Consider the following 24140-nt stretch of genomic DNA (forward strand, 5'->3'; position numbering starts at 1 on the left):
GTTGTGTGTGGATCGCGAAGCGTAGCATGAGCCTCCACATGCTGTGAGTCTCCGCGGTGTCATGCACAACGAGTCACGTGAAAAGATGCGCGGATTGACGGTCTCAGAAGCGGAGGCAAAGGCCCATGGGCACTGGCCCCATTGGCCCCATTGGCCCGGTCGGTAATCCATCCCTGATGGTCGGACATTTAAAGGAATGAAACTACAGAGGCATGGTTAATGACAAAAATAAAAAATAAACATTTTATTTGCCACTTTAAGTGTGCAATGAATATAACACTTTCATATAAAACTGTTAAAACAAATATTATACATTGATATTTCGATGCATTTGATCTACATAAACATAAACACTCAAAAAATATTTTAGCTTGTTTTTAATATTTATTTTTTTATTTTTATCTTGATTAAAGATTACTCAATTAACTTTGATCGGATTTTGTTATTAAATTGAAATGTGTAAATATTAAAACTATTATTTTTGTTTTTGTCCAGTTGTTTTCACTTCCTAAGCAGCATTTTTGAAAGAGTCTTTAACGTGAACAAGAACGATTCGTTCACTTTAAAGACTCCTTCAATTACAAAGAGTCACGAACCAAAGATACTCCATTGTTTTGGTTAATAATGATTCTGTGTTTTAAATGAATCATTTGAATCAATGATTCAATGATTCACTCATTGTAGGCATACTTTTTTACCACTTTCATAGTCACTGAACGAATCTCGGTGAACAACCTGTGAGTCAAAAGATTTGAATGAATTGAATTTGAAGTGTCACTGGGATGAATCAAAATCCCCACCGCAATAAAACCTCTCATGCCCCACAGGTTAAATAAACACATTCATAAACTAATCACCTGCAATAACAACATAAAGCTTGCTGCCACTATCTAGATAGCACCCTTATATATCCGAGATGTCTGAGTGTTTCCTCCGGAAAGCATCGCATTCTAATTAGCATCTGCTAAACATCTTAAAAAGATCAGATTTACAAAGATTCGAAGTCATAAACATCTCAAAGACATCTGCTGAATGTCTGATTGACATTTGAGAGGAAACATACACTTGTAAATCTATTGCAGATGAGCAAACAATCTAAATAATAAATCTTCCAGATGTAAACCCTCAAATAAAATAGATGCATGGGGGATGTACGTGTGCTATCAGGTTATGCAAAGGCATTTTAGGCAGTTGCCAAGGTGTTGCTATGTGGGTAATAGTATGAGCAATAGTGCTAATGATACTTGATAAACAATCCTAGTAACTGCAGATGTGCAGATCTCCATACACTCTTGGATGGTTTGTGCATTGGTACCACTTGGCACTTGGGTTGATACGAGGTTTGTTTTAGTGTGTCTGTTTGTTTTCTAAGCATGTGCAATTGTGTTTCTGTTTTTGCTGATTCAATTACTTTCATCCTGCTGTTACAAGAATAGAACTGGTCTATCCTGCTCTTAAAAGGTTTGGTATGCAAGTGTTGGTGAGGGTGGGACACAGGGAATGTGAGTTCACGCTTGTATGTGACAGAGGACAATAGGGTGAGGATGTCAGTGAACTGTACCTCATATTTAATTCATGAGTGTATGGGAGGTGTATCATCCTGTGACTTTGATATCCTATGGTATTTACAATGGCCCCTAAATGTATTTGGGTATTTAGGCCACACTTAAAAAATGCATTAATGCCATTGTACTGTTAGATAACAAAATGTAATGTGTTTCATGTGTTTACATGACCACATATGTTGTTATCTTATTAAGTATAATCGATGTAAGAATGTACATGTTAACGCACTTACTGGCATTTACTCAAGTGAAGTGAACACAATGGGACAAAAAAACGGAAGTATGACGAACAACTACAAATAATACAGAAAACTATGGATGATGTGGTAAGGGACCATCTGAAAAGACCACACATTTTTCTAAAACTGTGGACTGTGTGGTATGGTAAGAGACCATCTGAAAAGACCACACATTGTGCTAAAACATGCTGAAACTGGGGACAGTATTGTAAGGGACTGTCTGAAAAGACCACACATTGTGCTAAAACATGCTGAAACTGGGGACAGTATGGTAAGGGACCACCTGAAAAGATCACACATTGTGCTAAACGTGCTAAAACTGTGGCTAGTGTGATATGGTAAGGGATCACCTGAAAAGACCACACATTGTGCTAAAACGTGCTAAAACTGGGGACGGTGTGGTAAGAGACCATCTGAAAAGAGCACACATTGTGCTAAAACGTGCTTAAAGTGGGGATAGTATTGTAAGGGACCATCTGAAAAGACCACACATTGTGCTAAAACGTGCTTAAACTGGGGACGGTGTGGTATGGTAAGAGACCACCTGAACAGACACACATTGTGCTAAAACGTGCTGAAACTGGGGACAGTATTGTAAGGGACTGTCTGAAAAGACCACACATTGTGCTAAAATGTGCTGAAACAGTGACATGGTAAGGGACCATCTGAAAAGAGCACACATTGTGCTAAAACGCACTTAAACTGTGGCCAGTATAGTAAGGGACTGTCTGAAATGTCAGCCCTTCTCCCTTTATTTAAATAGGCCATATTTAAATATATAAAACCGAAAAGCTATCGGTCATCATTGTTTTAATCTTAAAACTGCCTGGATTTACATGTAACATTTATAAATGTCCATAGAGGGTTACAGACAGACACTTCAAAGTTAAACCTGAATAGCACCATGCAGAGAACACCATTCATAAAAAGCAGGCGCCATAGGGCAACTTAGTGGTTTTGTTCACTAGAGGGTATTGTGCATAAGCATCAATTATAGCCCTCATTGTTTTTATCATGAATGCTCCTTAATTCAATGCAGTTTATGTGACGTAACTTGCCAACATATTGAATGCAATCTAGAATGAGACATGCACGTGCATGCTGAAGAGGAGGATTGGCATGTTACTTTGATTGCTAATATAGGCCTATTTAAGTGTGTATTACAGTGTATTTTGCACTTAAGAACATGTTTGAGTGGAAGAGGAGATGAACAAAGGAAAAATAGCTTTGGAAGGTGTGATTGTCACCAGTAATCTAAAATACTTCAGAGCCTGTTCCTTAGTCACCCAGTGCTTGACGTTTTGGATTCATGGTTAAAAATAGTTGATCTAGTGGAACTTCAACATGGATAAGACTCAAGATGTGTTCCCAACGTGTAGACATTTTCTGGCTGGTGTTTTACTACATGTCTGGTAATGCTTTAATTCAATACCCATCCTCATTTTTGGGCAAAACTCCATGTGGTGGCCTCCCATTAGTGTGTTTGTAACCCCCGAAACCACAGCCTCTCCCCATGCACCCCTTGAGCCTTTCTCCCAGAGCAGTTTCGCTGTACACAAACAACATACAGAGAGAACATGTTAGTATTTATAATTATTATTATTCTATTTTCTAAATTATAAACAAAATGAAAATGAACCTAAGGAAACAAATTGCACACGTCTAAAACTTTAGCATAAAAACAAATACATCAAAGGATTACTTCACCCAAGAATGAAATTTCAGTCATTGTTTACTCACCCCTGTGTTGAAATAACCCAATATGACTTTTGGTCTTTTTCTGAACACAAAGGGCACAAATTGTGAAAACAATTGCACTCAGTGATGTCATACAATGGCAGTTTATTGTGACCACCTCTTCAAGCTTCAAAAGGACACAAAAATATAATTCAGAAGTCTAATTAATTATTCATGAGACTCATGATTGTTCTGAAAGTATATGATAAGATTTGATGAGAAACAAAATGACATCTAATGTATTATTTAATGAAAATGTTCACTGACCGTTGATCTCCTGTGCGCGTTCATGATAGGGCACGAGAGCAACAGTTTACGAAGCCGTTCAAGCAAAGACCCGTTTTTGTTTATCTAAAAACAGGACCTCCACAGCAGAACACAACACAGCTGCACACAAAACAGAGAACAGAACTTACTAAACATGTCTGAAGAGTTTGTAGTCGAAGAATTTATGCATTTCTATGCCCAGCCTTATTTTTTTGAGTATTCGGAATTCAAACAGAATCATAGAGGAGGCTACAGGCAGCCATAGTCACACCATGTCCTAACCTGACAGTGAACAACACACGATAAAAAGTATATTTTCTGTGTTAATCAGAGTTTTTGTCCTAACCAACCTCGATGAGCGACGGAACATTCTATCGATCGCTTGTTTTCAATTTTCAGCATCGCGTGATTAACTCCATCCACTGTGAACTGGCACCGGTCCAAAAACGTTAAAAAAAAAGGCTGGACATAGAAATGCATCAATTCATTGACTACAAACTCTTCAGACATGTTTAGTAAGTTCTGTTCTCTGTTTTGTGTTCAGCTGTGTTGTGTTCTGATGTCGCAATCGCTGTGGAGGACCTGCTTTTAGATAAACAAAACAAGATTTCGCTTGAACGCCCCAATATCATGAGCGGGCTGCATGAACTTTTGCTAATGTGCCCTATCATGAACGCACACAGGAGATCAACGGTCAGGGAACATTTTCACTAAATAATACATTAGATTTCAGTTTGTTTCTCATCAAATCTTATCGTATACTTTCATAACAATAATGTGTCTCATGAATAATTTATTAGACTTCTGAATTATACTTTTGTGTCCTTTTGAAGTTTGAAAAGGTGGTCACCATAAACTGCCATTGTATGACATCACTGAGCACAACAATCATTCACAATTTCTCCCTTTGTGTTCAGAAAAAGAAAGAAAGTCATAAAGGGTAATAACAACACAGGGGTGAGTAAACAATGACTGAATTTTAATTTTTGGGTGAACTGTTCCTTTAAGACAGGGCACCCTTTGTGACCCTCATAAACACACACACACACACACACACACACACACACACACACACACACACACACACACACACACACACACACACACAAAAGTTTTCAGTTTCATAAAAAATTTCCATAAATTTGAATTGAATGAAGTTTAACCAAAAAAAAAAAATAAAAAAAGAAAGTATATTGTTTTATTAATTGAATTTCGTTAAAGATTACACAATTCAATTAGATGGAAATGTGTTATGTTTTTTTGGAGTGTAAGAACTAAAATATAAAACATATCAAACTCAATAAATCATTAACGAGAGTAAATGTATGAAGACTCAAAGAATGGCTATAAAAATGAATATAAAAAAGGCAAAAAGACTCATTGAAATTAAATTTGGATTGGAAGCTCACCAAAAATAATACTCTAACGCCTTCTAGCTTTATGAAATATATAACACACATTCTGTGTACATGAGTTTCACAGTTGAATGCATGTTTTACTGAGAAACGTTAAAGTTTAATGTTTGCATGACAAGAAATAAAAGTACTAGACAGATTTTGACATCTGAGGAAGTGGATAGTTTTGCATCATGGCTAACAGAAACTGTTTATGGAGGAACAAGTCTGACAATATTAAAATAAATAAATATATTTGCATATAAATGTAAAAATAAAAAAATAAATTTAAAGCGTACATTTTCAAATGTGACATAATGACATTTGGGATTATATAATGATGAGCTGTCATAAAACACCCCAAGTATTTTATTTAGAAATCCAAATGCAGATTCCTCTGTTTCAATGTCTGATAACGAGAAGCTGTACTGACTGTAATTGTTAATTTCATTATTTTGAATTCCCACAATCCAGGATCAGAGGAGCTCAGTATAAATCCAGCTTAGATGATTCCTCTGCCATCAGGAAAAGTACAGCTGCCATTTCTGTCATTTTCAGGACTGAAATCTTCTATGCTCCTCTAATGCAAAGAGTGGCTTTCTTATTGAAATGACCAATTTTCCAACATTAGACAAGCCACCAATTTGGCAGTATTACAATGCCTAGTCTCTGTCCTATCAATCTTTTTGTCTTTTGAAGCTTTTGACATTTCAGCAGATTTGATGTGTAAAAGCGTACAACACACGAGAGCAGAAACACCACACAGCGACAGAGATGGAAAATTGGGCCAAATTGGTCAAGAGTGAATTTGTACAGTCCAGTCTTGCATTGTATTTGTAAATCATGTTAATACACCTACATATTTGCAAAATCATTTGTAGGTTTCTAGTTGTGCATATCGAGCAACATGTAAGAATATCAGTTCATAAACACTTACTTTTCCCTCTGTTCCTCACACAATGATATCTTATAACATCTAAACACTTTTACTATGACGCATGACTAAAGTTTCTTGTTTGGATTACAACCAGCTCCAATTTCAAGCTTGTTCGAGTATGATCAAATTGCCCAGAAGCGCAACTGATAGAGCGCTGCACTTGTGACGTAAAGGACCGGGATACGAGTCTTGAAGAGCACGTGAGTCAACACGTGAGATGGAGTGGTGGTGGTGGTGTAGTGGTCTAAACCACCGTACTGGTAAACTGGTAATCAGAAGGTTGCTGGTTCGATCCCCACAGCCACCACCATTGTTTCCTTGAGCAAGGCACTTAACTCCAGGTTGTTCCGGGGGGATTGTCCCTGTAATAAGTGCACTGTAAGTTGCTTTGGATAAAAGCATCTGCCAAATGCATAAATGTAAATGAAAGTATCATATAAGCACCAAAAAATAACGCTGACACTATTGGTTAGGTTTAATTTTAAGGTTTAGGGTAGGGAGGTCAGTTTTGTTGATTTAAAACTCGATAGAGCATTTACCTTAAAAACCTCATCTGTTCGGGGAACATTTAACTCTCTTTTAGCGCCACACAGTGGACATTTCACCTCGGAACTGTCGCAATATGTGTAATGAACCACGTAATGCGATTTAGCAAAAATGACACCACAGTCAAATCATTTTAATGAGATCAGTTTGAATAAATCCATACAATTTGGTAATGTCATCGTAAGGGGGTTTAGATGGGCAAGGAGGAGGCGAGAACCGGCTTAACAATATAAATAATATTTAATTAAATAAAAAGACCAACACAAATGCACACAGGGCAGCTGCCAGTAATTCTCTCTCTCTCGAACTGTCGTCACCAGCCACCTTTATCCCTCATGCGCCACATCAGGCTGATTGAGGACCGGGCGTGCATCATTCCAGCCCGGCCCCGCCCTCCTCTGCTCTACACTCCTCCTCCTGGCGTTACCTCAGGCCGGGGAGCCCCCGGCAAGACGTACATCCCCACCCCTCTTTTCCTGGGGAGGGGCATACCTTGCACACCCGTCTGCTGGCTGGTCATCCCCGCCTTCCTTGACCTGGGAGGAGACAGGAGGGGAAAAACAACAAGAACAAAAAAAACTAAATAGGTGAGGGAAAAGGCCAACACGGAGCGACTGAGAGAGAGAGGAGAGAGAGTAGCAGCTCTGATGCGCTGTCGCGTGGTCCTCGATCACTCCTCCACCCTCTCAGGTGGATGGCAGCTGCTCCTCCCCAGGTGGACCAGAGTCAGTCCTCCGACCCTCAGTGGACAGACCCATGGGGATACTCCTCCACACCTGTCAGCGGCCCTACCGCTCCAGGCAGTCGGGGAGGAGGGCGGACGTCGGTCTTCTCTTGACCCCTCCGCGTTTCTGAGGGACAGCAGGGCACTGCCCCACCCCTGGCAATGGCTCCATCACGCCATGCGGTCAGGGAGTCCAGTCCCCACTCGCCCCGTGGATGGCGGTCGTTCCACGTGTCCGGGCGGTCGGGCTACTCCGGATGGTGGCAGCGGCGCTCCCCTGGGTGGACGGCAGTGTTGAGGACTCTGCGACGGGCATCGCTCCTCCTTCCTGGGTTTCGGCACCAATGTAAGGGGGTTTAGATGGGCAAGGAGGAGGCGAGAACCGGCTTAGCAATATAAATAATATTTAATTAAATAAAAAGACACACACAAACACATACAGGGCAGCTGCCAGTAATTCTCTCTCTCTCGAACTGTCGTCACTTTATCCCTCGCACGCCCCATCAGGCTGATTGGGGGCCGGGTGTGCATCATTCCAGCCAGCCCCCCACCCACCACCCGCTCTTCAGTCATACCATATTCTAAGTTTTATTTAATATGCAACATACAATCTGGAACTGAGTTAACAGATGGAAATGTATGTAACATAGACATAATATATAAAAGCAGGGACTTAAAGGTGAAGTGTTATTCGTCAAACTGAATAAAGGACTGCTTTCAAACATTCCCCTGGTCTGCTATTGGTCAGAAAAACAGATAGTCCCGCCCCAATCGTACGCGTTTGGTTGAGGCAATGGTGCTATGTCAGACTGATTGGGAGGCTTAAACAAACAGAGCAATGTTTTGAAACTGTGGGAAATGAACATACAGTCATTGTCTCTAATAGATCCTCTGGTTGCTTAGTTAAATTCTGCCATTCTAGCTTTGAATATTTAGTCTTTCAAGACATACACAAGGTCTGTGCTGTGCTGGCTATTACATTCACAATACATAAGCCCTCGTAAACAGATTATGTGTTAAAATTAGCAACAAACTACTTGCCGAAGTGTTCTTTAACACTTCTCTTGGTTGTTATTAAGTGCAGGACTGAAAACATTGATCTGAGCTATTGCCAGACATCTTATAGTGACTTTGGGATAAAAGCTCTTAACACAATCACAGGCAGAAAATAGATGATGCCAAATAGATTATAGTTTGCCAGCACAGTTAGAGCTTGGCTATTATATAGGCATACAGAAATGTAGCCATTGCAACAATGATGTTTATAGGATGTTGCATTTTTAGCCTAAGACACTCACAAGGTATGTGCTGTCAAGTCTGTGTGCTTTTATTTGCCCTTCCAATGGAGCCAAGTCAACAGACATCAAAACTCAGCACAGTATACTTCTGCCACTCAGCATCCAACGTGACCAACAGCTTTATATCACGTTGCCCTTACAGAGTGTGCAAGTTATATGAATTCATGCTATGCCATTTTGAATGTGAATGCACTAACAGTATATGGAGATGGTACTCTCTTGGGTAGTGAATATGCACAATATGTCTATGGAAGATTTTAGGTTAAAATGTATAAGCTAAGTGTACATTTAGGAGTGTAAACCATATATTTTTACATGCCGTTTCTCAATGTATATGGGCATGAAAATGCATGCATGATAATTATAAAAGAATTAACTAAATGTTTTAAAACGTTTTAGCAGGATATGTCAACCTTCTGAAAGTATGGTCCAAAGCTGGGTGCTATATCACAAAAAAAGATTGCGCTTAAAATGTTAAAGTCTCCGTACACAAACAGTAATTCAGGCATATGATGTATCATTTGAAAGCTTAGAATCTGAACTTTTCCGAGCATTTATGTCACTTCAAATAGCAAAGTAAAGCCTCAAAACATTCGCGTTGAAAATTAGCATCCCTAGAGGTAATGTGTTAATATTTATATCAAAATAAAAGTCCTTTACATCGCACCTAAATGGAAATGTCATATATCTAATGAAAGCTCTCACTCTCAGGAGTGTGACTGTATGGTTTATTTTGTACTATAATAATACGACAGAACAAAATAATTTCAAAAGAATCATAAAGTAACTTTTAACTTAGGCAGTTTTCTAAAAAATGTACTTGTTTGTGAGCTTGCTTGTATGAATAATCCAAAGTTATATTTTCGATGTCCAGAACAAAATATTCCATCCAGAAGGAAAAGTATGCAAATCAAATCATCAGACAATATGTTTTTGACTACTAACAACATTTTATATCATCACAAAGGGGAGGATCTCAGCTCTCTAATGACACCTAGATTGAGTTTGTAGTCCACTCAGAGGCTGAGATATTCAATGAAACGATGAGGGTAGTGCTTGAACTGAACATTAGACTGAATGTCTATGGACGAGCACATCTGTGAGCGCAAACATGCATTAGAGCGCCACCTACATTTCAGATCTGTATATTGTGATGGAATGTGATAGAGAACAAATATTTTATCTAGTGCTTTCTGCCATCTAGTGGAATAAAATGAGACTACAGTATGCGGGGTGGTGGTGGCGTAGTGGCTAAAGCACAGGGCTGTTAATCAGAAGGTCACAGGTTCTAACCCCACGGCCACCACCATTGTGTCCTTGAGCAAGACACTTAACTCCAGGTTGTTCCGGGGGGATTGTCCCTGTAATAAGTGCACTGTAAGTCGCTTTGGATAAAAGCGTCTGCCAAATGCATAAATGTAAATGTAGTCCACAGTCCAATAGTCCATAGTATGTGTGAATGGCAAGCGTTTCAAATTGAGGGTGGCAGCCCAAAAATGCACCAGAGTTTAAGGGATTGTTCACCCAAAAATGAAAATTCTGTCATCATTTACTCACCTTCATGTTGTTCCAACCCTGTGTGACTTTTTATTTTCTTCTATGGAAATGTTAGCCTCTTTCGTACCCATTGACTTTCACTGTATGAAAAAATACACAGTCAAACTGAATGGTGACTGAGGCTAACCAATCTCCATGGAAGCAATAAAGTCACATGGGCTTGAGGGTGACTAAAGGACAATGATAATTTTTGGGTGAACCATGTTTTTGATACGTGTGTTTACATACAGAGAAATAGGCTGAAAACCACCAAACAAATCCTCTTTTGACGTCAAAACGTTAAAACACTTTTAAGCCGGTAAGAACGGCATTAAAGGTGTTTACATGCAATGCAATATCAGGGTAATGGCCAAAAATCGATACATGCCAATTGGTTTTTGCTTAAAAGAATATACCGAGTTCAAAGTTCAGCTCACTCGACAGCATTAGTGGCACACTGTTGATTTCCACCAAAAACAAAATTATATATATATATATTTGATGGATTGACCCCATTTATTTCCATTGTAAGTGATGCACTGTAACCTCGATTTTTGCTGTTTTAAAGAAAGGAGGAATGTTTCTGTCATGACACATACAGAAACCGATGACAGGTTGAAGCCAATCGCGGGAGCTTTATTGAAGATGATACTTTTCAGGTAAGTCAGCATTGATAGAGGGATTGGCACCTTAGTTTAGGACAGAATTTGTGTTCCCAGGGAGAATGCTGAAGGATCGCCACTCCAGGACGACGAAGGAAGAAGATGAAGCCTTGGGAAATGGAGGATGAGGGATTTGAGGGTACAAAAACAGCTTCACATAGGGATTCTGACAAGCAAGTTAGTCTTAGCATCCCTTGCGGAGACTAGACATCGATGGAGTGGTGGGGTGAGTATTTGTGGAGTGAATAAGTGCTGGGTTGGGATCAGCAGTGAGTGATTAGAGGTTCAGGGAGAGGCAGCAGAGTTAAAATTAAGCCACAAATGCTGTAATTTCAGCTTAAAGGGATAGTTCACTCCTAATTTACTCACCCTCATGCCATTCCACAAACAAAGCACATTTTTTAGATTTGTACATTTTCACAAAGTGGAGATTTATTGTAAAGAAGGATTGAAATGTTGATCTGTTTCTCTCCCAAAGTGATTGCATCACTTAAAACGACATATATTCAAAGACTGGAGTCATGTGGATTTGTTTTATGCTGCCTTTATGTGATTTTTGGAGCTTCAAAGTTCTGTCCACCATTCACTTGCATTGTATGGACCTACAGAGCTGACGTACTCTTCTAAAAATCTTCATTTGTGTTCAGTAGAACAAAGAAAGCCATACACATCTTGGATGGTATGAGGGTGAGTAAATGATGAGAAACGTTGTATTTTTGGGTGAACTCTCCCTTTAACTTTTATGTAACCCAGAATACTCCTTTAAAACTTTGTAAGGCCTTGACTTGAATGCCGTTTATGATGTTTACTGTACATGACCTCACACGTTGTCGACTTATTAAGCATAATCAGTGTAAGAATGTGCATGTAAACACACTCAATGTCAACAAACCATATAAAGATACCGTATTCAGTGATGATGATGATAATGATGATGATGACTTTGGCAGGAAGTCCACTGAGAATGCATATTGCAGTTCCCATACTACAGTCTCATATCACGTGCCTTCAGTTTGTCAATCAAAACATCATCTGGTCTTATTCCAACTCAAGGACATAAGCCAGCTTCTCTAAACCTTTCAGGATATCTCACGGGATCAGAAGATGTCATGTCCTCCAACTGGGGTCCTGGGAACTGTGGAAAATCACCAGGGGTGCTTCTTACGTGCTCAATGCATTCCTGCCTTCTTCACAAACACACGCATATGCCCACACACACAGGGAGAAGAACGCTACCTGCCAGCGGAGCCCCTTTATCTTGCATGTGTCAGTTAACGACAAGAAGCTGGCAGATAGGAGCACTTCACAAGGGACACAGCCTTGTATGGAAGTGGCTGAGGGAGAGGAGAACGATAAGCAGCAACCCAACTATGCTGTCCATGTTTAGAGGCAATCACAGGGCCCATCAGGCCAGGAACAATGCCTGTTTCTGTTAAATTTAGACAAGTTATCGGCCACAACTCCTCTTCCTAGACAGTCTCTCTCATGCACCACATGGAATACAGAGGTGAGTCCAAGGGCTTGATTGTTTTAGGGGGCTCTTAGGTAAGCAGAAATGCATTTAAATAGTATTTTATTGGATGAAACACCATGGTTTAGAGGGTTTAAAGTGTGTGTATAATAGCTTCAAGATTGTTAAGTAACTGAATGTAACAACATGCTCTTGCTCATTTATTTATTTGATTTACGATGGAGAGGATTTGCCAGCCAGGTCAGCTGTGAGAGGCATATCTGTGGAATCATGAGCTGAAATAGTCATCTTAGAGGGGAATTAAACACCTCACTGAGTCAGTTGTGAGCTCACCGCATTTTAAGGCCTCTACAACACAGCTGTAATACTGACGCGAAAGCTGACATAAGCAGCAAGGCAACAAGATGTAAAGTTCATGGCAAGTTGTATTCGAACATTTAGTGTTTGCTTCTAAACAAGGATATTTGAGATGTGCAATGAACGAAGGACACGTGGGGTGTTTGTGTCATTATTATACGTATATAACATACAATGGTCACACTTTACATTACATTACTCATGCTACTGTATTTACTAAGTGTAAATATTGAGTAAAACTAACTACATCTAATGTACTTATTTTGTGAAACTACTTACATGTTATTACAAGTAATATTATGTTATTACACGTTACAACACAATTTCAAGTTATATATTTTACTATATAGTATGTATATAGTAGGTTAGCATAAAGAATAGTATTTATATGATCAAAACTGTTGTTTAAAATGCATAATAATGTTATATATTATTATAACAATAAATAGAAATAAAAAATATTTTCATTTGGTGTTTGCTTCTAAACAAGGATATTTGAGATGTGCAATGAACGAAGGACACGTGGGGTGTTTGCGCTGTTATTATACGTATATAACATACAATGGTCACACTTTACATTAAATTGCTCATGCTACTGTATTTACTAAATGTAGATATTGAGTAATAGTAACTACAGCTAATGTACTTATTTTGTTGAGGTAATTACATGTTATTACAAGTAATATTATGTTATTACATGTTATTACCTGTTATTAAAAGGAATATTATGTTATTACATGTTACAATGCAATTTCAAGTTATATATTTTACTATATAGTATGTATATAGTAGGTTAGCATATAGAATAGTATTTATATGTTCAAAACTGTTTTTTAAAATGCATAATAATGTTATATATTATTATAACAATAAATAGAAATAAAAAATATTTTAATTTGGTGTTTGCTTCTAAACAAGGATATTTGAGATGTGGGACACGTGGGGTGTTTGCGCTGTTATTATACGTATATAACATACAATGGTCACACTTTACATTCAATTGCTCATGCTACTGTATTTACTAAATGTAGATATTGAGTAATAGTAACTACAGCTAATGTACTTATTTTGTGGAGGTAATTACATGTTATTACAAGTAATATTATGTTATTACATGTTATTATCTGTTATTAAAAGGAATATTAAGTTATTACATGTTACAATGCAATTTCAAGTTATATATTTTACTATATAGTATGTATATAGTAGGTTAGCATATAGAATAGTATTTATATGTTCAAAACTGTTTTTTAAAATGCATAATAATGTTAGATATTATTATAACAATAAATAGAAATAAAACATATTTTCATTTAGTTTTTGCTTCTAAACAAGGATATTTGAGATGTGCAGTGAATGAAGGACACGTGGGGTGTTTGAAACATTTACATGTATGGTATAAACTGTTCTCATACAGCGGGGTCCAAACATCTGAATCCACCGGTGGAAATGCTTGTAATTACAAATTATAGTTGATTTAAACAATAAACGTGAGTTTCAGAATTTCTTAGAATTTGTGTTATTCCAGAATGTCCTAAAGAGGATCTTGTGTTTGACCTTTCGTACATTGTAAATGTCACAAATTTGCTCATTTGATCAGTGACCTAGAAATAGTGCAGAATCTTAAATATTTCAGATGCATTTTGCATCATGACATTTTATTGTATTATATTTTCCAAATTCTGAAACGTTCTGATTATTTCCATTTTCGTTGTGGTTTCAGTCTTTTGGAACCCGCTGTACGTAATCTTGCTGTTAAAGGAATATTCCAGGTTCAACACAAGTTCAGCTCAATCGATGGCATTTGGGGCATCATGCTGATTACCAAAAAATATATATATATTTCGACTAATCCTTCCTTTTCTTTAAAAAAAACCGTAAACCCGAAAACGACCATAAAAAGATGATTTAAACAACTTCACAGCCCAATAATACACACATTTTAACAGAAGATTTAATTTAAGTGCATTTATAAAATTATAAGCTTCACATTTCTGCCTTTAAACTCCCCAAAAAGGGTCCCCATTGACTTCCATTGTAAGTGCTTCACTGTCTCCTTGATTTTTATTATTTTTTTTTTTTAAGAAAAAAGAACAAATCTAAACAATTTTTTGTAGTAATCAACATTATGCCACAAATGCTGCAATTGAGCTTACTTGTATTGAACCTGGAATATTCCTATAATGTTCTACCACAATATAAAATCCCCTCATGATATAGAGGGAGTGTGCCATTGCCTCTCTCTCTCTCTCTCTCTCTCTCTCTCTCTCTCTCCCTCTCTCTTGATTATGATGACATTGTGTTTTTGTTGAAGTTACCAAAAGCAGCCATTTCCATGCTTGTACACTTTGGACCATGCATAGGATGCTATTTATATCTCTCCTTTTCTCATCTCTTCTGTGTGTGCAATTTAATCTCAAGCCAACCCTCAAAACCAATTGCACACAGAATCACATCATGCACAACAAGCATGCAAGGCAGCTTCTACTGTATGCGTGCATTTTGCATTTCCAGTAGTTCACATCTGCATTGTTTCCATCTCGGGAACCATCGGCAAAATAAGACACATGATTTAAATTAATGGACGCCCTTCAGGTCATATTGGCCTAACGCAGTTAGACACATCACATCAGAGATCACATCACTGGCAAATATGACCTGGCATGGCATAACACTGACTCAAGACAGGGCACAAAAGTGTCTTTTCCACAGCTGCAGTACTATGTCACGAACATAAAGACTGAGCTGCATGGCAAGACTCTGTACTGCCAGTTTATTATAACCAAATATTGCAACACAGACATTTTTAAATGTAAAATGAACAATAAATATACATCTATCTCATATATCCAACATATTATGGCCATTTGAGCTTATTTTGATTCTGCAGTATACAGTATAACATACAGTGGTCACACGTTTAAAATGTATAATAATGTTATTCATTATTATAACAATAAATAGAAGTAAAAACATATTTTCATTTATTGTTTGCTTCTAAACAAGGACATTTGTGATGTGCAATGTATAAAGGACACGCGGGGTGTTTGTGTCATTATTATTTAAGTAATATCACACGAGCAAGAGTGCGATATGGCCCTATATCAGCACTGCTGTGATTCGAGTGCCGTAAGTAATTACAGCAGTGCTGATATAGGGCCATATAGCACGATTGCGAGTGTGATATCGCTTATATACAACAGTTCAATGAAAAAGTACATTTTTTAAAAATTATGAAAGTACGAGTACGGTCATAAAAAAAGCATTTGTGCATGGAACTACTTTCTTACAAGACGGATCAGAATCTGCCGTTTTTGGTTCAAAACAAATGATGCGTCCACAACTCCGTTAGTAATTAAAAAATGTAAATTCAGGATTCAACAAGGATATGTGTGTGTGTGTGTGAGAGAGAGAGAGTGAGAGAGAGTGAGTGAGAGTGATAGAGAGAGTGAGTGAGTGAGAGAGAGAGTGCATTACTGCCTTAATGTACTTCATTCACAATACTTTTATTTTCTTATGTTCATAATGTCTTGTTAAATGCATATTTTATTTTATATTGTATAGTGTATATTTTTATTATAGTTTTTATTTTATTTGATTCATTACCTGGCACCTTATTTTAATTATATCTTATTATTATTTGTCTTGTCATTATCTGTTTTGTGTATTAATGCTTTGGCAATATTGTATGTAAACACAATCATGCCATTAAAGTACTTTAAATTGAAATTGAAATTGAGTGAGAGTGAGTGAGTGAGAGATAGAGTGTGTGTGAGAGAGAGAGAGAGTGTGAGTGAGAGAGAGAGAGCGAGTGATAGAGAGAGAGAGTCAGAGGGAGTGTGTGAGAGAGAGAGACAGAGTGTGAGAGAGAGAGAGAGAGAGAGAGAGAGAGAGAGAGAGAGACCTAGCATGTGCGATCACCTGTTGCCACTCCCAAGCAGAGATGCTGTCCGCTTGCTGAATATCAGATTTCTCAGTGGAAAAGTAGCGTCCAAGTGGGGGGGGTATTTCTCCCTATTTTGCGGTAGCCGGTGCGCAAGAGTCATTCAATATAGAACCTGCATTGTCCTGCGCCATTTTAAACACCCATTGTGTAATTGATCAATCTGTTGAGTCTCTCAGCTGTGATGAGCCGTAATGCTGAAGTTGTTCGTTTAAAGCCGTTTAAAGCTATTTTCTAGCTGTAGTCGTGTAGTAGTAATACGAGCGATCACGGAGCGCTGTTGTACGTAAACAATGACTGACGGATTCACTTCACGTCACCAACTGGCTCATATTACACACCAAAATTATATTTTGCCACCACCTGCTGGCTAACATATGTAATGCCAAAAAAATTAACGTAAGAGACACTTATACAGTAACTCTTAACAGATCGGCACTACTCTTACACTTTAGTTTAGAACAGCACGAACACAAGTGGAGTGATGCACAAACAGTGAAGCGTCCGAGTGATGATGCTGTCACACCATCAGTGCTCATGGAACATCTCTCATCCAATCAGATTCGAGGACCGGAACTAACTGTTGTGTATATAACATACAATGGTCACACATTACATTACATTGGAGGTAATTGCTATTACAATTAATATTATGTTATTACATGTTACAACACAATTTCAAGTTATTTATTTTACTATATAGTATGCATATAGTATTCTAGCATATAGAATATATATATATATATTTTTTTTTTTAAACTGTTGTTTAAAATGTATAATAATGTTATTCATTATTATAACAGTAATTATAAGTCATTTTTTATTTTCATTTTAACTCTAGCAGGCTAATCACATGCCATGTGTGTAAAACTGGATAGCCACTGCAATGTAATGTAAAGTGTGACCAGAACAATCCATATAGAGTATTGCATCGTGTGTCATTCTGCTGTCTCAGTCTCTCCAATGCATGTGTCGGACTGGCATGATGCCACCGCACTGTCCCAGCGGAGCCTCCCCCTCCTCCGGTCAGTCATGCAATTCCGTACGGAAATCGGAAAATATGCTCATAGCACTTCGGAAAAGTAGCCTGCAACTCTCCGCCACACACTCTCTGGATGAACTAACACGGGAGAGATTACACTAGCAGAAGATGAGAGAGGACGGTCCCGTTACTCTGCGAATGAGCGCAGCCGGTAAACGGTCCGGTTGATTGAATCTCCGCATCTGCATCTACATGTGGCTGAGGGAAAAATAGCTTTGAAAGGTACATTTTAATGTTTATTTGCGCTGAATTTGAAGATGTGACTGTTTGAGCCGGTCTGTTGATGTTTGTGAATTTGTTTACCTTCATTAATAGTGTGAAAAGCGACTGTGTGATTCATCATTATTCGTTCAGTATTTGTAAATCTGCAGGGATTAATCATCTTGTCTGCGTCCTCAAGTTCAACAGCCAGTTGTGCACATCTTTCCATTCAAAAACACTTCTTAAAAGAATATATACAGCATTTGCGGCATAATGTTGATTACCAAAAAAAAAAAAAAAAAAATTATAAATAAAAATCGACTCAGAAATCTGGGTTCCAGTGAGTCACTTACAATGGAAGTCAATGGGGGACAATGTTTGGAGGGTTTAAAGGCAGAAATGTGATGCTTATAATTTCATAAAAGCACTTATATTAATTCTCCTGTTAAAAGTTGGGTATTATTTGAGCTGTAAAGTTGTTTAAATTGTTTTTATGGTAATTTTAGGGTTTATGGCATTACGTTGTCATCAGGGGCGGAGCTAGGGGGTGGACAGGGGCGGCCGTGGCCACCTTGGACCGAAGCCTGGCCACCCTAGCTTCGTCCCTGTATGCATCCCAAGGAATTCTCCCACCCGTCCAACGATACGAACCCCCACCCCCTGGTCTGGTGATACAACCCCCCCCCCATCCACCCAAACCCCCAACCCCCCGTGACAATACGAACCAAGCTCCCCTCCCCCCACCCCCACCAACGATGTGCCACCACAGACTGATCGCTGGACCCTGCCTAGCCACCCATGTGAAAAACTCCTGGCTCCGCCCCTTGTCGCCATGGCAAAGAAGTTGTAAAATTGGATATAACTTTACACAAATGTGGTTAGTAAGGGATTTTAGCGCAGTAAATACGTGTTAACGTTCATATTTCACATGCCACTTTGTACTATTGATATTATATTGTATCGTACACCAGTGGTCCTCAACCAGGGGGTCGGGACCCACTAGGGAGCCTCAGGACACTTCCAGGGGGGGCCTCAAGATCTCTTAAAACTATTTAAAATAAGGGTAGATTATTATAATTTTTATGCAATTATTATAATTCAGTAATAACTCCCTTTAACAGCTTGATTTTATGAAGAATATATAGTTCTAGACATTTGTGGAATCACAAAATGTATCAAGTAGAACAATTTCACATGTAAATAAAATAAGTACATTTTACTTAACTTTTAGAAACTGGTGTTCAGGTAGATTTGAAAATAGCTAAAGATGGGGCAGACCTTACGTGAAAGGGCAGGCTGTTCCAAACAGAAAAGGCTCAATCACACTTTGACATGCAGCACCAATGGGGGACAGATAAAAGAAGCTAATTACCTGATCTGAGCTTTCTTGGAGGAGAGTAAGAGTGCAGAAGGTCACTAATGTATTTAGGTGCAAGGCCGAAAGGGCCTTGTACACAAAGACAGCAATTTTAAAATCAATTCTGAACTTAACGGGAAGCCAGTGTAGAGAAGCTAACACAGGGGAATGTAATCCCTCTTTTTAATCACAGATAAAAATGTAGCTGCCGGATTTTGAACAATCTGCTGACGAGATATAGCAGATTGAGGCAGACCGATATACAGTGAATTGTTGCCAGCATGCTTGAATAATTAATGAGCTTGCATGGTTTCACTGTTTGCAAGTTTATTTACATGTTGATTTTGTTGTTACGTTTGATAACGTTTTGTTTTGTGAAGTCTAAAGTTCATTTTCTAGTCAAAATGACCAGTGTCCCGTTTCCAAATAACAATTGATCTCAAGAGTTAAGAGCATTTTCTTCGAGCGCTTTTATAAACGTTCGTTATTTTTTTTTATGTGCGTTTCCCAAAACTGCGCTTAACATGAACGTGCGCGCGCGTTCTCCGTGGTAACACGCTCAACAAGCCACGAGATAAGATGCGCATTGGCGGTCTCAGACGCGTGGCAACTGAGATTTGTCCTCCGCCACCCAGATTGAGTCACTAAGCCAAATCAAGAACTTGGGCATTCCAAATTGGGGAGAAAAGGGGAGAAAAAAATAAAAATAAAAACAATTTGCGGAACGATATATTAATTCATCAAATGTGGATTTTAATTTTTCGTTTTCAAAATTGACTCTGTGGTTCGAGATTAAAGCTTCCAGGATCAGTGAAGACAGTGGATACCCTGTGCATGGTCCTGCTAATGACAACAAGCGTTAATTGAATATAACGAGGTTCACCGCATTATTGTGGAGCGCTAAATAAGGAGACGCGTGGAAGCTGCGCTTTAGGGACATTCACCAATCAAAGGGAGATCTGCTCTTTACCCCCAAAAGTGATAATGGTTACAGAAATGCTACACAACATGTGCGGTACTACGCAAAACGTGGCGTGGGCGAGAGCACCCTTAGGTGTCAGAGAGGAAGAGGAGATGAGCATCATCTTTTGGGAAACGCATGAAACGCCTGTTCATGATAAAAAAAAATTATTTTGTTGTTACCATCATTGTATGTTGTGCACCAAGTGTTCGGGTTTATGTGCGCAGCTCGGGATCTTGTTTCATTGCCATTAAAACAAGGTGATGTTGTCTAATAGACTACATAGCTTCCCTGTGGAAGGCTTCCATGTGTCATTTGGTACCATTAGCCGTTAATACTATCGTGCCAGTGCAAGCCAGGGCTATCAACTGGCCAGCCTCGGACCTTGAGCCGCAAGACCAAAATCGATCTGCGCTCCCACCATCTGGCCAATATCCATCCCTGCAGCGTTGCCCTAAAACCCACCCTTAAAACGCCGCCTTGGTGCCAACACACTCGCAAGCAGAGGTATCATCTATTCATCTATAGAATGTAAACATTATAATAAATATAAACACAAGATAAATTAGTGATAACAACTCAGCAACTGCCATGGTGTTCCCAGCAGTCTCTCCACTAACAATGGGACAATGTCCCATCACACCGTCTATGTACGTTCACTATGGAAAGTAATTTCTTTGGGCACCACTTTGTCCATTGGCTATTTTACCGGATTTGATCTGTGCCCGCATTTTAATTTTATAATTTTTTTTCCTGAATCTGTACCGCTGTGTGCTAGAAACATATCCTGACAAGATCGGTGAAATTCCGCCTATGACACTGAACCTGCCTCAATCCTCGGTTTGCCTTATTTGGCCATAAGGTAATTGGTAGGCCAAAGGCCATTGACCGTTGGCCCAGAGAAAGCCCAGAGGAGGCACGATGAAGCCCCTGAAGTGACAGTGGGAACACAACTGGCCCTGGCTCTAGCAGACCCTCATTTGGACTGATAGTGGAAACGTGGCTATTTAAATGCTAGTAAACTTTTAAAAGCATGGCTTGAGTAAAATGTACAAACAAAGAGTTAGTAAAATTGACTTGAAGTATAAGTATTGCAAAGTACATTTTACTTGAGAATTTCTAATTAAAGCCACCAAGAATGATGTGTAGCCTTCACTTGAATATATGGTCTGGAAAATTCTGTGAGGAATTTTTTTTTTAGGGTATTAAATGTCTTCACATGCTAAAAATTTGAATATAGTTATGTTCACATGCTTCTTTTGGACGCCATAAAGCTGCTTTACAAGTTTGAGTGTTTTTCTGAACGAATGGGATACATCAGATATGCTTGCACAGACATGCATCTGGTTTTGGCTTAGCCAATTTTTTTTTATGTTTTTCTTGCTTATCCAATCAGTGCATTATCTAAAGACCTCAAGAACTTTTCTTGCTCCATATTGTCTTTTATTCTGCTCAACCATCTTGCTAAACAATCCTCATCGCAATTTCTTTCTGTGCAGGGTAAGGACGAGCAGGAACAAAATACCTCACCAGGAACATGGGCCAATCTGGGACTTCATCCTATTTTTGTCTCGCTCTCAATCTCAGCATCGTCCTCTTAGTTTTCTCTCACAAGCTCACGCCAGCCACTGCAGGCAGCTCAAAATTGAACTTGGATACAGATGTGTCTCCTAATGAAACTTCTCAGCCTGAGACCTGTGGTGGAAGTTCTGAGTGCAAAGAGGGGGTGATTTTGCCAATGTGGACTCCACTGAACCCATCCTTTGGAGACAAGATGGCCAGAGCCACTGTGTATTTTGTTGGTATGTTCTATATGTTCCTGGGGGTGTCCATCATTGCGGACCGCTTTATGGCTTCCATTGAGGTCATCACATCCCAGGAGAAAGAAATCACCATCAAGAAGCCTAACGGTGAAACCACAACCACTACTGTTCGTGTATGGAATGAAACCGTCTCTAATCTTACCCTCATGGCTCTGGGTTCGTCGGCCCCAGAGATTTTGCTTTCCGTGGTTGAAGTATGTGGGCACAACTTTCACGCAGGCGAGCTTGGCCCAAACACCATTGTGGGAAGTGCAGCTTTTAACATGTTTGTCATCATTGGTCTCTGCGTCTCCGTGGTACCAGAAGGAGAGCATCGGAAAGTCAAGCACCTGAGGGTGTTCTTCGTCACAGCTTCTTGGAGTGTCTTTGCATATACTTGGCTTTATCTGATCCTGGCGGTGATTTCTCCAGGTATCGTCGAGGTCTGGGAAGGACTCCTCACTCTCTTCTTCTTTCCTATTTGTGTCCTATTCGCTTGGGTTGCAGACCGCAGACTTCTCTTTTACAAATATGTTTATAAACGGTACAGAGTAGGAAAGCAAAGAGGAATGATCATTGAGACAGAAGGTGAGCCAGAGCTGCAGTCCAAGGCGGATATCGAAATGGACAGCGGGATGCTTAACTCTCACGGCGAGGAATTCGTAGACGTCGCGATGGATATTGAAGAAAAACAAATGGACGAGGAAGAGGCTAGAAGAGAAATGGCCAGGATTTTGAAGGAACTGAAACAAAAACATCCAGAAAAAGAGATGGAGCAGCTGATCGAACTCGCCAACTATCAAGTCCTCAGCCATCAACAGAAGAGTCGTGCATTCTACCGCTGTCAGGCCACCAGGCTTATGACTGGCGCTGGCAATATTCTGAAGAGGCATGCAGCAGACCAAGCCAGGAAAGCGTTTGGCGCCCACGAACTTCGCTCGGAAGTCTCTGATAATGATATTTCATCCAAGATCTTCTTTGACCCCGGCACATATCAGTGTCTCGAGAACTGTGGAAGCGTAGCTTTGAATGTGGTACGACGTGGCGGCGACTTGACAAGCACCGTGTCAGTGGATTACCGCACTGAGGATGGCACCGCCAACGCAGGCTCTGATTACCAGTTCACTGACGGTGTTATAATCTTCAAACCAGGCGAGACCGAAAAGGAGATCCGAGTGGACATTATTGACGATGACATTTTCGAAGAAGATGAACACTTCCTGGTCCATCTCAGCAATGTCAAGGTCATATCTGAAGGTACAGACAATGGGAACCCCGGTGCCAATCACGTGGACACGTTAGCCGGTCTTGGCCTTCCATCAACAGCTACTGTGACTATCTTTGATGATGACCATGCAGGCATCTTCACATTTGAGGAACCGATGATTCATGTCAGTGAAAGCATTAGGATGATGGAAGTGAAGGTGGTGCGCACCTCCGGAGCTCGTGGAGTTGTTGTTGTTCCCTATAAAACCATTGAAGGCACAGCGAAAGGTGGAGGAGAGGACTTTGAAGATACCCATGGAGTCTTGGAGTTCCAGAATGATGAGATTTCGTAAGTGTTGTTTTTCTCCTTTTAACCATTTAGTCAAAATGCGTTGTTGGTGCAAAGTAACAAACTTTATATTGGATTGCAAATTATTTCACAATTTCAAAGTGGAATCCACAAAGTCTTCTGATTGAGTAGCACACCCACACAAATTTTAGTTATGCAAATTCATCAATCGTGAACATGCACCAAGGTCTTCAGGCCATCCAATGTGTTAAAGGGATAGTTCACCCAAAAATCGACTCACTATCATGTTTTTCGAAACACGTATAGCTTTCTTTTTATCGTGGAACACAAAAGGAGATGTTGGTCACTGTTTACATTTATTGCATCTTTTTTTTCTTACAAAGAAAGTGAATGGCGTCTGAGTTTACAATTTTGCCTAGCATCTCTTTTTGTGTTATACAGAAGGAAGTAAGTCATACCAGTTTGGAAATGGTGCATAATTTTCATTTTTGGTTGAGCTATCACTTTAATCTTGATAATCTTGTTTTTCCCCTTGATGTATCTGTTGAGGACCTTTTTTCATGATAATTTTCCTTTGCAAATCTC

General features: G+C 39.3%; 1 protein-coding gene across 2 annotated transcripts in view; it reads left to right on the plus strand.

Moving 5' to 3' along the window:
* The first annotated feature begins 12287 nt into the window (after window positions 1-12287).
* Window positions 12288-24140, plus strand: part of LOC127626228 (sodium/calcium exchanger 1-like) — a 67234-nt gene continuing 55381 nt past the window's right edge. Inside the window, exons 1-2 of one of the 2 annotated variants that reach the window (XM_052101863.1) lie at window positions 12288-12412; window positions 21737-23594. In XM_052101863.1, coding sequence (XP_051957823.1) covers window positions 21775-23594 — 1820 coding nt within the window. In that variant the 5' untranslated portion in view covers window positions 12288-12412; window positions 21737-21774. Of the gene's footprint in view, window positions 12413-17803; window positions 17941-21736; window positions 23595-24140 lie in introns of those variants that run through there. The other variant, XM_052101861.1, reaches the window with a different exon arrangement.

This window comes from Xyrauchen texanus, chromosome 32 (genome assembly GCF_025860055.1).
Source record: "Xyrauchen texanus isolate HMW12.3.18 chromosome 32, RBS_HiC_50CHRs, whole genome shotgun sequence".
Lineage (NCBI taxonomy): Eukaryota > Metazoa > Chordata > Actinopteri > Cypriniformes > Catostomidae > Xyrauchen > Xyrauchen texanus.